Source organism: Parus major, chromosome Z, assembly GCF_001522545.3.
Source record: "Parus major isolate Abel chromosome Z, Parus_major1.1, whole genome shotgun sequence".
Taxonomy (NCBI): domain Eukaryota; kingdom Metazoa; phylum Chordata; class Aves; order Passeriformes; family Paridae; genus Parus; species Parus major.
The window spans coordinates 21,331,326-21,346,538 of record NC_031799.1 but is presented as its reverse complement, the minus strand read 5'-3'; the positions used below and the strand labels follow the sequence as shown (position 1 = coordinate 21,346,538).

General features: G+C 38.1%; 1 protein-coding gene and 1 long non-coding RNA gene across 12 annotated transcripts in view; one reads left to right on the top strand and one right to left on the bottom strand.

Moving 5' to 3' along the window:
* The first annotated feature begins 213 nt into the window (after positions 1-213).
* Positions 214-14,999, top strand: LOC117243735. Of its 7 annotated transcripts, none has more exons than XR_004495586.1 (5): positions 214-469; positions 698-855; positions 1,972-2,137; positions 10,643-10,863; positions 11,829-14,999. It is a non-coding gene; the product is annotated as an uncharacterized LOC117243735 (long non-coding RNA). The 7 variants fall into 7 exon arrangements; XR_004495589.1 differs by having other exon boundaries at positions 219-855; positions 11,829-12,153; positions 12,382-14,999; XR_004495584.1 differs by having other exon boundaries at positions 214-855.
* PIK3R1 (phosphoinositide-3-kinase regulatory subunit 1) overlaps positions 4,953-15,213 on the bottom strand; it is a 62,230-nt gene continuing 51,969 nt past the window's right edge. For all 5 annotated transcript variants that reach the window (XM_015653113.3, XM_015653115.3, XM_033511411.1 and 2 more), the window contains 8 exons: positions 15,099-15,197; positions 14,792-14,972; positions 14,193-14,318; positions 13,039-13,181; positions 12,590-12,766; positions 12,425-12,493; positions 10,024-10,194; positions 4,953-9,557 (listed from right to left, as the gene is read on the bottom strand). In XM_015653113.3, coding sequence (XP_015508599.1) covers positions 9,368-9,557; positions 10,024-10,194; positions 12,425-12,493; positions 12,590-12,766; positions 13,039-13,181; positions 14,193-14,318; positions 14,792-14,972; positions 15,099-15,197 — 1,156 coding nt within the window. In that variant the 3' untranslated portion in view covers positions 4,953-9,367. The remainder of the gene's footprint in view (positions 9,558-10,023; positions 10,195-12,424; positions 12,494-12,589; positions 12,767-13,038; positions 13,182-14,192; positions 14,319-14,791; positions 14,973-15,098; positions 15,198-15,213) is intronic.

The window sequence follows — 15,213 nt, the reverse complement described above, 5'->3', positions numbered from 1 at the left end:
TCTTACTGTCAAGACTTTAATAGCAGTTTCTTTCTTTTCCTGTCTGCTCCCATACTCTGGGAATGGCTGTTAGGAGTGAGGATTACTCAGGAGTTCTCACACAGCTGTGAGAAGGGTACACAGGCAAATTGTGTCTGGTCTCTGGCCACACCCTGCTGGAAGCACATGTGGCCCAGCCAGATAAGAGGCATTTTTTCTGCTGGAGAACCAGGGACAAGACCTAGTTTGTCCATGCTTGCCAAGGTTACAGTGCAAATTTGACAGACCATGACAAGATTTAAGTTTCACTAACACTATTATTTGTAATGAAGATCAAGACATTTTGAAATATCAATGTCATTTAATTGTGTGCATTTTTACACAGGTGGCCTTTTTTATTTTTTTTTTTCATTAAATCAATTTGTCCTCTTATTCTGTCTGAAATACAGCCCTGCAGAAGAATGGCTGTGCATATTCACTCACAAACTAGGTCAGTTTGTTTTCACCTTGGAGTAATATGCTCTTGTCCAGAAATCTACAGTGCCTACCATAAAGAGGTGCAATGCTGTGAACCCACTCTGATGATTTTACTCACATATCCTGAGGAATCCTGGTGCTCAAGGGTTGTTTGTCAATCCCTGGCTTTCTTGTTTATATTGCCTCTTATCAGTAGAGCAACAGGCTGTTTTCATAGAAGCTTCTCTTCTTTCATCTCAAGACTTCTGAAGCTTCTCCAGAAATGTTCCTGCCTTTGACCTGACACTGGATCTGCTCTAGCCACTGAAGCTATTCAAGGCCTGATCTTCCATTTCATTGGATGGGGAAACTCCCCGGGCTGCCTCCAGACTTTTCCCAGTAAACATTCTGCACTGGAAGGTATGGTTTACCTGGAATAGGTATGCAGACACTCATGTACCCAAAAAAACCACATAGGACCTACCACCTTCTTGAACTTTTCATGTAGTAGATGCCTGGGGGATTTCTCACAGCTGTCCTGCCCTGAGGTAGAACTCAGTCTGACTGGAAGGTAATTTGACTGAAGTCTGTCCTATCTTAGTTTTACTATCACAATACCCCAATCTGTGGTCTTGGCTATGAACCAACTGGAAGGAAAGAAAATCAAGTTCCCTAAATTTCCTCTGGATAAGAAAGGTAATATAGATGTAGTGTCTAACAAACTGATCTTACTTGGAAAAAATTAGCAGCATCTTCTTCATCCGTGTCTTTTCAGTGACCATATGGCTGGCAAGAGACCAAATAATTCCACAAAAGACAGGTCTATAGCCCTCACAAAGACAGGCTGTTGGGAGGCACTGATAAGCCATATCTGAGGTGGTGCCAGGTTTTTCCCTGAAGCAGTAAGAGAAGGCAGTGGTATCACGGCATTACTGCTTATCTGGATTCCTCTGTGTGGAGTCCAGCATTACATCTCCAAGGAAGATATGGAGCAGCATCTTTTTGAACCTGTCACCCTTGCAATTATTATGAAAAACCCAAGTTCTGTAAACCAATTGAAATTCCAGACCCAAATTAATTGTCCTTTATCATTATGCCTAAGAGCAGGAGACATTGCAGCTGGTACTGGAAAGACTAAAACTGAACTGCTTATCAGCAGGGAAGAGACTGAGTTCATCTAGCCTTAGCCACATGAAAGGTGCACATCTAGCATAAACCATTTGCCTGGGCTCTCCTTCCAGTCAGTGGAACAATTCCACAGAGTGATTCACTGCATCCTAAGAATAGTGCCTGAGGTAGGTGGCTTGAATCACTCTGGGGAATTGCCTGTCTCTCTCTGAAGAGAGGTTTTGCCAGACAGCTTTGATGACAAGCCTTTATGTGCTTAAAATTAGATGAGATGAATCCCACCTCTTAATGTTCAAACTCACTGTCTTTCTGAAACAAGGAAGAGCTGCAAATTGCATGAGAACACAAATAGCTGATGTTTTTAAGTGAGAGCCTTTACCCAAAGACAATTCTGCCTGTATTTCACAGGGAAGGTGGAAGGCAACTGGACGGTGCAGTCTGGGTGAGAGGTGCTTGCTCAGTCTGCAGTGAGAGGTGTGAAGCTGTTCTTCTCGCCTTTGCTCCCTGGTCTGGCTCCAGTTCTGACACCTGCTGATTTGCATTCCTCTCGTGTTTCCACATCATGCTGTATGAGGTCTCGACTCCCATTCAGCCTTAAAACAAGCTATTAAGAGTTGCTATACCTTTTAGATAGGTAAAGCTTACTGCTCATTGCTCTGAGTGCAGTGACAGGCATGAGGGCCCATGAAAGCCATAAACCACTGCCATGGGTACTGGGTAGGCAGGGGTAATGGACTACCCTGTCACACAAACAAGGCACATAATTCCCTGTGGAACTGACTCCAAACATTGACTCTCAGTGTGTATGTTTCACCTAACACCCCATGGATGACTGTTGAAGGACTTACACAGTTACAACATGAAAAAAAAGTGGAAAAGATGAATCGAGCAGCATTTGTTTTTTACCAAGCACAAGATTTTGGGGGAAAAAAAGTAAACTATGTAGAAACATTTATAGAGGATAAAATGCTCTCAGGTATGAATTAATTATTTTTTCTCTCAGGTTATGGTCTTCTATATGAGTTAGGAATACCAGACACATGACAGTGAAATCATCATCTCAATTAACTAAATTCATGTCCTGTTTTGTCAATATTCTTTGTTCAAAGGCCTGAGAATGGTAGGCTTTAGATCCTTTTGTGTGGTCCCTGTTAAATTTTACTCCTGTCAATATTTGCACATTTAAATCAGTAGCCCTAAATGCCTCCATTTTTAGTATGCAAAGGTAATTTCTTCATAGAGGACAGAATGGCACAAATTATGTCCTTGCAACGCCATCCTGGCAGAAAACAAGCCATGGATGAAACCCTGCTTTTTCAAAGAAGGGCATTTCTGGTTATCTGACTGCTTGATCAGAGGTCAAAAGGCTTGTCCCTGCAAAGATTATCCAAAGTTTAAATAGTGGCTGATCAATTAATATCTGTTTATCTAGAAGGTCCCAACTGAATTTCTCTTTTTGGTGGGCTATGTATTTGAGGACATAGGCCCTCAGAGAGATAAAAAGAGAGACACCAGGACCACACGGTGCTCTCACAGTTCCTGCTTTTTGTTGTACCAGAGGCAATAGGGAAGGCCTGCTGCCTCTTGCGCAGTCCATGTCTGTCTGGAAGGATGTCTGACCTCCCTCCCTCACAGGCCGTCCTGCAGGGAAAGCAAAACCACTTATTTTTAGCCTTCTTTCCAGTCAGGGATGCTGGCAAGTCTCTGCTGTTTGCTATTTCCTCAGTTTGCACCCTCTAAATGAGGGAATGGGGCCCCTGTGGTAAATGTTAGGTGTGTCCTAATGGCAATCATTTCAAAAGAGTCCCCATATGAACAGGAGCAGCTCTTCCCCCATGACGGCTGGGAATGCTGTTAAGGGCAGTGAGAGGTGGCCCAGGGATTCAGAAGTGCTCCCCTTGCCCTTCTGTGCCTGGCTGCAGGCCTGGGAGCATCTGTTGGTCCGTGCAGAGCCATGGAAATGGCAACAGTGAGTTTTAAAACTTTCCCTCCCCTTTTTGGCTTCACAGCTCAGATATAGGGATTTGTGTGAAGTTACTTGCACACAATTTTGCACAAGTCAAGCAACTTTGGGAGAAAAAAATCCCAACCCATGTGCATTCCCAAGCTTTAAAAATATCACACCCATTTGTATGTGCACAAGGACAGATTTCAGCGGTTTTCTCTATGATTCTGTGACCATCAAAGTTTAGCAAGAAAGCAGAGAGGGAAAGTGGGGGAGTGTTTGTCTGCAGACAGTAAAAATAGAATGGCATTTTTGCAAACTACTTTTCTAGTCTGCCAAGAGTGATTTCTATGCAATGTATGATAGTGCCAAGAAGTCTGCCAGACCATAGATTTTTCTGGATTATGATCCATCAGTCTTAATTTCTCTCCAATAGATGATGATAGATGAAACATGATTCATCACCTAGCTCACCTTTTTTTTTCTGTGATGACTCTGTGGCTGCAGAAGCCTTTGTGGTCCCCAACACTGGTCCAGGGAGCAGGAGTGAGATAAACTCAGTGTCAGTACAAAAGAATCTGCCTTCTGAAAAAAACTGCAACAGATGCAAGCACTGGAGATCAAGCCCCACTTGCTATTAAGCAGGCTAAAAATACAGTAATAGCCTGTAGTCTAAGTTTCTTGTAAGAATCTCTAAGGGCCTGTGACAATGTTGTGGTTGTTAAAAACTGTTCAAGTCTGTGCTGAGTATCTCAGTCCAAACGTATTTCCACATTAGTGTGAGCAATATGTAAGCAAATTTTAGAATGGAAACCTTGGACAGAATGGGAATAGGAATCTCTTTCTTCTTCCAGAGTAGCTGGCTGACTTCCCCGGAGGACCTCTCTTGGGGCAGGATATGAATGAGCTTGAAGAAGTCAGATACCATATACCAAAAATGAGGGGAAGCAAACAATATTCACAATTGGCCTTACCCAAACCCCTCCCCCCATATTTCCCCCACTTCTTCTGTCTTATGCTGATTTTCACAATTAGATGCAGACATGAAGCTGGTAAATGACTTACAGTTGCAAAAGCTGACAGGCTGGCTTCATGGAAATCAGTGATAAAACTCACACAGTTTTCAGGAGAACCATAACTACCTGCACTGCAAGAGGCAGTTCACAGATCATGAGTATTGTACTGTTTTTGCAATAGTATGAGATGAGCAAAACTGTCATTTTGTCACTGTTTGACAGGTTATTTTGGAGCTATTCAACTACCTCATTCAGTTCAAGACACAAAATGGCTGTGAGTCAGCTGAAACTATTTGCTTCCTAGTTCCTCTAATAATAAGAGCATTTGGGTATCATTTTCAAAGAAGGCCACATATAGACAGGATGAGGTAGACAAGGATACTGGTAAATAGACATCTCAGTCCTTATTGAAGTCTCAACAACTGAACTGCAGTTTCAAAACAACCTTTATTCTGCTTGAAGACTTATTACACTTTTTAAAGCAACTCAAAAACAAGACACAGCTCCATCAACTCTACAGCTTGAACAAAATTTTAAGGAGGCATGTTTTCACTTTTGCCTTGTAAAGGCAAATTACAATCTGCTTTACCCTCCACCTCCTTAACGACAATTTTAAAACAAAGTAATCTTAATGTTTTAAAGACATGTAACAGAACAGAGCTTTATTTTCAAAAAACAAGAACTAAAAAAAAAAAATTAGCAGCATATTGGGCAGGTAATGCAATCTCATCAGGACAAGTGCAATGTAACCTTACCAACTCCCACAGTTTAGTCTCAACTGCAATGAACAGAACATGATTCTACATAAAATGTCGCACTTTGTAACCTTGTCCCATGGGAGGCATTATGCTTTGAGCTGCCCATTTCTAAAGTGACCCTGAAAAAAACAGTATCAGGATTCACTTTCCCAACTTAATACCATGCATAGCAAAAGCACTGTGTGAAAATCGGCAGTTTTCCCCATTAGAAGCATCTGAATGTTTTCCCAAGCGTTATAATTTCATTGCCAATTACAAGACAAAGCCATTTTTTCACTACAGAACAGTTGACACCAAATAGAAAATCTGAAGATTTGGTTTTACAGATTGCTTGACAAGATAACAGAACCATACAGACAAGCTTTTTTTTTTATTTTTTTTTTTTAAAGAAACTATCCAACAACACATAAACTCAGTTTTCTAACTGTATCTGGAAACATGCTGCACCCACAAAGGTCTAGTGTGCATGTGTGCGTCTAAACAAAATTAATGATATCACTTACTGAATTCAGCAAAATGATCATGTTGTGTGAAAATGCATTTCTATTGGGAACTGTTCGTACATAAACACAGCGAGTGTGTACAAATACGCACAGATACACATCCCCAACCTGCAAATTCATATTTCAACTTAAGTATATCAGAAACTCTTGATTTTGCTTGTGAGTTTTGGTTCTCTTTGCTATGTCTCATGCCTTTCAAAGGCTTTGTGAAAGAGATGCTGCAGTGCAGCATAACTCAGGGATTGGAAATAAAACAAAAAGTTTCCAAAACCAAAAAAAATAAAAAAATAAAAAAAGGTAACAGAATAAAGCCCATCCATGAATTATATTAGATGAAAAAAACTATGCATCAATAGAAATACAGGAAAACACTGTGTTTCTTCAGTTATATCCCCATGATTTTTTTTTTTTTTTCTGTATATAGTAGTCTGAGATCAAATCAAAACTGGAGTGAACAATATGGTACATTAAAGACAAACAACTCTGCAGTGAATAGGGCCTTTGGCAGGACTTAGCTCTGTGCATTAAGGAGGGAGAGAAATGCAGAGGCCACAAAATATGTAAGTACCAAAGAAAACCCACTCATGCCAATTTGAGGGCATAAATGATCCCCACAAATTGCACAGACCCTGTGTAGGCAGAACATCCCCTTAAGAAGCCCTAAGCACTCATCCTTACAACATAGTGCTTATTTCTCATTGTTGCTTGTGCAAGAAAAGCAAGTGTCAAATCTGCACACACAATATTTTTTTTCTGCTACAGCCACACACAAAGAGAAGTTGCACAGCACACAGGAACGAATTATATTCCATACTGGGCTGGGCATGCTAAGGATATGGCCCCATAGCAGGGGTTTGCTTAATATGAGGAAAATTAGATCCAAATGCTTTACTATGATAAAATTTCTTGACAAATGCTACGTGAAACATCAATTCAGATTACATATATTTTGCCTACAGAGAAAAAAAATACAATTTTACTCTTAAAATATTTAACATTCAGAAACTAATATATGTCGAAGAATATCTTGGATTGCTACAAGAGTTAAACTGCTGTATATTGAACTAATCTGTAACTTCAAGCCCAGTAGTATAACTGGCATGCTAGAGTAATTGTTGGTGTTTTTCATACTATAAACCAGTTATTAGCATAACAGATGCACATGGTCCTACAGGCCTGAAAAAAGTGTGGAATGAGGAAGGGAAGGCATGAAGACTTAACTTCTATTCAGAAAAAATATTCAGAATAATTTTCTAAGTGATGACTATCATGAAACAATATTTGTTGAATCTTGTTTCCTGATATAAATTCTAGTAAAAAAATACACTTATAGGAAAGCAAAGACAACCCACCAAAAAAAAACAAAAACAGAAAAAGAGACCATGAAGTCAAAATAAAATCAAAAGCCCTAGAGCCTCAGAACTGAAGTAACAATGCAAAAATGAAAATATAATATAAGGATTATTGGAGACTGGCCAATTTCTAATTATTATTTCCAATAGCTTAAAAAAGCATTGCATACTTTGAAACAAAATGCAAGGATTACTAACCAGAGCTATTATGAGAGAACTCCATGGGTCTTACTCTTGTGATTGTGTGTGCAACTCTCTTTAATAGTAATGGATCTTATCTTTTGCATCTTGGGGGAAGAATAATTTCATATGTTCACTTAGCCAAATCTTTTCCAAGATTCCTCTAAACTTCATTACTTATTGATTTGCAACATGTGAATTTCCTCAGTGGTCAGGACAATAAATTACCATTGCAAACCATTAACTGTGAACTATCCCAGGATTATAGGTAACTCTGCTTTAGTGAGATTTATGTATTTGTTTCCTTTAACTGAACCATGACTTTGTAAGTCTCTGCTGCCCTGAAATTATGGAAGTGTTCACTTTGATACTGCCTCAGCCTACAGACTTTTGAAAATACATATCATAGCCTAATCATTTTCTAAAAAGACATTTTCCAGTCTTAATTAGTTTTGTATTGTATCCAAATACTCTCAGTAGAAGTGGAAGTTGTTTTTTTTCCCACAATACTAATACAAAAAAACAAACCTAGGCAACAGATTAGAGAAACTTCCTTCATGTGAAATGAAAATACCTTTGCAGGCTGATAAAAATTCTGTCATAGGAGGTCAAGAAGTCATTTATTTACTGTGAAAGTGGACTCATTCTGAGATCCAAACTATCTACACTCTACACTGCAGTAGCAAAATATCCCCATGTTTTTCTGCAGTCACTATCAAAGAAGGATACATTATTTTTCTTGTCTTCCATATACAAAGACAATCATGATAGAAGTTCAAAATGCTTCAAGAAGCAAATGTAGCATGGTACCGTATTCTAAAGTTATCTCTGAAACAGTATTGTTGGACTCAGTGATATTTTGTAATGTTCATATATTTTTTATTGAATTAAGCAGCTTTGAAGCTTATCAGGCACTGCCCAACAAAATATTTAGTCAAAAAAAAATTCACCAACTTTTTAAACTTTGAGCTCGTAGCTCAATATTCTGTACAATGAAAATTGCAAAATATTTCATAGTTTTAATTCTCAAGCCAACTCTTGCTGGCCCCCTGTACATGAAAACAAAACAAAACAAAAACAAACAAACAAAAAACAAACAAAAAATTATTAACAAAAAATAATCACCAGGAAAAATATCCTTAGGTAAAAGAAATAAAAAAAATAAGACAAAAACCCAAGAAAAATAAGCTTCATCTGTAGATATACTTGAGAGAATACTACAGCCTAAAGAAAATTCAGTATTGCATAGCATAGTCTAAAAATTCAGCTTTTAGCGAACAGAAAAGGAAAATCTGAAGCAGTTTGGTATAGACAGTTTCCATCAATTATAGTTAGTCATCCAGTACTATGTACATTATTATACACTGTATGCCATTGAAAATCCTGTTTTCTTCAGTCTTAAATATATTCTTAAAACAGGATTTTTAGTCATCTAAACAAAACGCTTCCTGGCACTTTGCTATTACAATTACTCTGAACAATATTCTGAAACTGATGTCCTTTTAAAGTGTCCCTTAGAAATGAAAGTGCCACTCTGCTACATATCATTCACCAGAAACCAAAATAGAACCACAATGCTGTATGTCTGGATCCACTGAGTGCAGCAACACCATTCCAAGTCAGACTGTGACCACAAAATTCCAATAACTGAATGACACAGACCTCTTATACCTTGTGTCTGGATAATCCAATGTTCTAGCTGGTAAAGCTTCAGAAGTGGTCGTAAACAAGCACCATGCTTAAAGGCCTCACTGTCCCTGCAGGGAGATCAGGTTTGGATTTTTCTCTTGTGTTTTTCTTTTATAATTACAAAAAAAAAAAAAACCAAAACCAAAAAAACACTTCAGATTACAAACAGATTCACAGCATAACACTGTGATCTCTCCCACTGCAGTTGTGAAGGAAATCTCTAGTCCCATCTGAAGACAAATAGCTTTGATACTGCAAATTCTTGAGTAAAGCTGAAAGGAGCCTTTTCTCTCCAGAGGCCTCAATGTTGCCAAATCATTTCTTTAAAAAAAACAACAAACAACCCAGAGTATTAAGATCTTCATCGCCTCTGCTGTGCATATACTGGGTAGGCTAGTGTGACATTGAGAGAGTCATTGTGCTGCACAAGGGATGTGTGTTGGTAATGTAGCACCAGTTCTTTGAGCGAGTTGTACAAGTTATATGGCTCTGCAAATCCATACCCAGTAGGTGTTTTGTTTATCACACAGTGCTTTACTTCGCCATCCACCCTAAAAAAGAAAAACAAACAAAACCAACCAATTTTTAGTTTGTGAGTACAGTAAAATTAAGATAAAAAATAAGATATTAGCAACACATCTTAAGATGCTAGTCAGCACACAGAATTCCTCTGTTCTGTGGTGGAATAATGGTAAAACCCTATGTTTAGTCCAAATTTGTGAATGCCATCCTAGCTTAGGGGGGTAGGAGATAGGGAGGACTTAGCAGCTGCACAGAAAGAAGTGCACACGTGTTTTGGTTTCCCATCTGAGTGAGGCTCCTCTGTGGGAGTGACACAGGTTGGAGCTGTGTAGGAAATGAAGCAGCAATAAGAACAGCCTCAAGGCCCCTTGACCTGCTTCTAAGCCTAAAGAAAAAGATCCAAGAGGAATTGTGCATATTCAAGTGTCTATCTGCCCCCAGCTGAAGGTGGCCCCTTGCATGCTGGTTATACTGCTCACAAGTTAGGGTACATACACAACAGAGCAGGCATAGCAGCCTTGTTTGCTGCTCTCTCGAACAAGGAATGTTCCATCTCGTTTTCCCCGCAGCAGATTTTCAGCTTGGCTTCTGTTGATATTTCCCACATTCCATGTTCTCTCGTCATGATGGGGCAAGTCCTCATCATCTTCTACCATAGAGTATTGACTGTCAAAAATGAAAAATGAGTTTGTGAAACACAGAACAAAATCCACTAATTAAATAGTCTTTATTCTGTATTACAGTGGTTAGCAGGTATGCCTCCTTGGTAAAACTAGGGATTTAAACCAAGTAATACTCCACTATAAAAAGATGATGTGTTATTTTTCAGGATATGTTGTGAGCACTTCAGTACTTCTGCCATTGCTCACTGTTTTGGTAAATAGCAAGCCCAACAAAATCAGTACCCTCTGAGTCAGCTTCATTTCCAAAGATCAGAACATTCGGTCAGCGGTGAAAAATCATACAATGTATCAACTACAGCTGCTGCTTGGAGAACCTCTGAGCAGTTGCACAGGGAGACAGATTAATTATTTATAGGGGAACGGCTTTGTGAAAAGGTGCAATAGTGGAGTGCTTTTTCTCTTTCTCTCTCTCTCTCTCTTCTTATAAGCAGATTATGAAAATATCATGCAATACATGCTCCTCTACTAAATCAGCCACCAACTATAAGGCCGATTCAGAATTACAGAGAAGCCTCTGAGTTAAAGTCAGCCCTGAAAAAGGAAGCATCTGGTTCAGCTGTGTGGATATCACTTTGGAATTCTGCAGTTCCAGAGCTCCCCAATACCACAACAGCCTGCACTGGTTGGCCCTGTCTCTCCTGCTCAGCTTGCAGTAAGTCTGTGTTAGGCAAATGGATTTATTCTCTCTGTAATAGACTTTTAATTAGTTTTCCTTGGTCGAAGAAAAGATGAATTCTCACTCATCCATGGTCCTGCCTTTCTGAAGATTCTCAAGGTAGCCTACGGAAATCAGGAATCACACACAGAATTCTATTTTTCATAAAAGAGAAAGGGTTTTTTGTTTTGGATAACACTACCTCCAGGTCCCTTATCCCATCACTATTTTGACCTGCATGACATACACATACATTTAGTAGTGTCTCTGTTTTCAACTAGCATCTAGAGAAAGCAATTCTTGTTTTTTATCCTGCTTATTATACTGCAATACAACTTCAGAAGAAAAGCCATATTCTAGAAGTTTAATTTTTCAGCAGTTACCAGACTTGACAGCAAGGAGTATGAGTGAAGAAAAATGAAGATTTTATTTAAACAGTTTCACTTACTATATTGATGCTACACTAAACCCACAGAATGTTCTTTGTCTACTGTGCAAGTGATAGGAACACTAGTGGGAACAGGTGCCTACGTATTTTACAACATCTCATCTTTGAGTTGTTCTAAGACTGAGAAAACAACATGGCTTTAAAATGTATGTGTCTTTTTTATCTCCTGCTTCTACCACAGCGATAAGCACAATTTCCAGGATAACAGTAGGAGACTCAATAAACCAAGCCAAATTAAAATATATGTGGACAAGGCCAGAATGCAAGGCAGAATGCACTAGAGTAATTGTCAGCCTGCTGCTTTCATTGTATATTCAACCAGGTAGCATAAAAGGGATACACAAGAAACTACATAGGCAGAAAATGTTGATACAAATACTACTGACACAATTTTGATTTTTCTGTTTGTTAATTTTTCACTGTTACTGTGCTTCAGATATTATTTTGTGACTTGTTTTTGTTTAAATTTGGTCTATGTTTACACAACCCAAGCACCTTTTGCCTTTTTTCCCAGGAATGAAATTAAATGTATTCATCAGCCTAGCCTCTGTAAACTTACAGTAAACAAAACTGTTTTGAAGTGACAGAATACTACCCTGCCATTTTCCAGAAAAATGAAACAGACCACAAAACCAAAGGATATTCCAGCACATACAAATTTATCATCACCAACAGCAATGTGACATGATAATGTGGATACCCCTATACTGGATAACACGATGATACCACAGCTAAGACTTGGAAAAAGCCTGCTCATGCCTAAGAGAACTTCTGAACAATTCATCCATCCGTATGACATCTCTCTAAGACACTAACACCTTATGAACTTAATTTTGCTGGTAAGAAAAAATACACTGGTTACATTTCAGTGCTTTGCTACAGTAACTTGATTATGCACTTGCCTGAAAAAAGGAGGAGAGAAGGGGGTGAGACAGCATCCTTTCTAATACTTGCATTATGTAGGCTGTCATGTCTTTACAGTGTTCATTGTTACTGAAGACCTATGCTTGAGATTTCATCTGTGTGGTCCAAGACTTAAATATGCTTTATCTCCCTTTTGTCTTTAGGTGATTTGAAACACCAGAAATATCTAAATCTTGCAATACTTACTCTTCTGCATTTTCATTTCCAAGCCATTCATTTAGCTTCTTTTGCCGAACACCTTTTTGAGTCAGCCACCTGAACAATAATTGCAAATGAAATTAATTTTTTAGTCACAGAAGTTGGATACCGTTAAAAAAAAAAAAACTAAATTTGTTAATTCATGATACTCACATCAAGTACTGATCTCTTGTCTTCCTCAGCTGTATGAGGTCTGGCTTAATGCTGTTCATACGCTTGTCTATCTCTCTATATTCAGCTGCTTGCTTTTTTAAGTCTTCTTCTAATCTACGTCGGCTGTCCACGATTTCACTTATCCGAGACTTCAGCTTTTCATAGTTGTGCATGATTCTAGATGGAACAATGTGGTAGGTTACACTCTGATTTCTTATTCATAACTTTATAGTCTGCTATTTAGAGGCATAGACACCTAAGAGAACAGTTTATTTCTCCAGATGTAGTTATACATTTTGCCAGTTTGCATCTAACCTATTTGAAGGTTCTTTGCTTACAACTGAACAATTTCAAACCTGTCATCTTGCTTCAGTTTCAGGCAGACCTATAGTTGGCCTATTGTTTTTTAAAAAATCATGTCATTTGATATGCAAAATCAAAATACTGACCTTTGTATTTCTTTTTCATTTCCTTCCCGTTTAAATTTTTCGATGTATTCCTTACTGTATCTTTCTTGTGTTTGGCACTGCTCTTCAAATATTTTTATTGTTTCATTAAATGCCTCAATGGCTGTTCTTTTCATTTGAATTTCCTGAAAATAAAATAATTGTAATTACAGTTGTTATCAGATAAAGGGGAAGATTTATTGGCTTGTATTACAGAAACACTTCAGTATATTGTAGAAAAATATCCTTTCCCTATCCCTTTATCAAAATGTATTCTGTCTGTTGAGCCTCATGGCATAGAGACAACAGGCTGGCGCAAAAGGCTACCATGGTAAGATTCCCATTATGAGGTTTATCAAGAAATAGAAAAATTCTAGTTTTCTTTCTTCTAATTTTTTAAGAATTCTAAAAAAGTAATCAGTTACAATCTTTGCTTTGTATAAATAAATTGATGCTTAGAACCTTATGGCAGTGCACTTTGTCCTTTGTATGAACTTAAGTCCTTAGAGATACACCTGGCTTTCTAAAATAAAGAAGGCCTTGACAGGTCTCAGGAGGTTATGTAGTTTACCCTCCCACCTCTGTATACCTAGTTGGTAGCAAAGTCTTAAGTCATTAGTTCAAGTTGGCATCAATTCTCCAATTATCTTCAATTATTTTTAGGCGTATTTCCTGCACATTTTAAGAAGCAGTCTTCATTCTGGGTCTGTAAAACTGGACTAATTCATGGCACTTCAAGGCATAGCTAATAATTGATTAAGCTGAATCAATGCATTTTGTCTACACACATCATCTCTTTTTCCTGCATAAGTAAACCAGACCCTTCAAAAACTCATAATAAAATGCAATGTTTCCCTGCAAATGTGCCTTGAAAACCATAACTCAGCTTGATGAGGTCAGTAGGCAGAAGTGGTGGTAAATCAGGACAGTTATGTACTTGCTTTGGATGGAGCTGTCAGACTTGGACAGAGGGCAGCTTAAGTTTACAGGTGGCTGTTCAAACATGAGTAAGCAATTGCATATTCTGAGCAAGCACATCAGGGCAATGCAGTGGTGATGGAAGAGAGGAGTAGGAAGATGACAGTGTGAATTCACAACAATATTATCCAAAATCCACAAAGTCTTACCATTCTCCCTTTAGTTCAAATCTAGCTCACCTGAGATGTTCTTGTGTAATCTTCATAGAGTCTGTCATATTCTCTGCTTTTTTCTTGGAACTGGGTATTATATTCATGTAATTTCTTTCCTACCGCTTCAATGCTATCCTCTTTTACAACTTGATCCTGGAATGATAAGCGGAAAGAAAGATGTTCTGTAAGGAGACAATTATATTGCACAGCCTTTCTGGATAAAACTGCTTAAAAATGCTTAGATAATTACATGGAAATGTGATTCCTCTTTCACCAATATGGAGATACACTAAATGCATAATATGCAAATGAGAAATTAATGACAAAAAAGAATTTTGCATTGCAAGTGTTTAGCTTTATACTGATAATTAGATATTTCACCATTGAGTGGGATAATTATTAAAATGTTTATTTCCTAACAGTATATCTGCAGTATTTAAAGTTTTAAATAAAAGTCAAATTAAACTCGGTGCAAAGCATGGAGTTGGTTTTAAACAAAACCATCAAGTTTTGTACCCACTTGATTTTTTTCAAACATTAACAGAGCTGAAGTTCTTCACGTTCTTCAAGTTCTGCAATAATTTCTCTGTATTTTAGTGAAATGCAAAGAAAACAAACTAAATTACCTGCTGGTACTTGGATACTGGATAGAGTAATTTTACATCCAGTTTAGGATTATACTGGGCTAGAGATTCATTCCGGTAGTGGTTTATTAGTTCGACCACAGAGTTGAATGTTAATGGGTCAGAAAAGCCGTATTTTCCATCTCGGTGAAAAATTTTGATTAATTTGTTATTTCCTCCTTTCCTGCAAATAAAGTACATTGAAAAGTTAGGCATGCTTCAAGTACTATTTCCTATATAATACTCTGCATTAAGTGCAGTTGTTGTATTTTACTATCAAGTATTATATTTCCAGTGTAACTAGTCTTACCTCAGTGTCAGTGTGTAGTCCCCATGCATTTTGGTTGAAGCATCTCGTACCAAAAAGGTACCATCAGCTGTGTCTCGAAGCTTCTCATTTACTTCTTCTCTAAAATGAAAGCAAA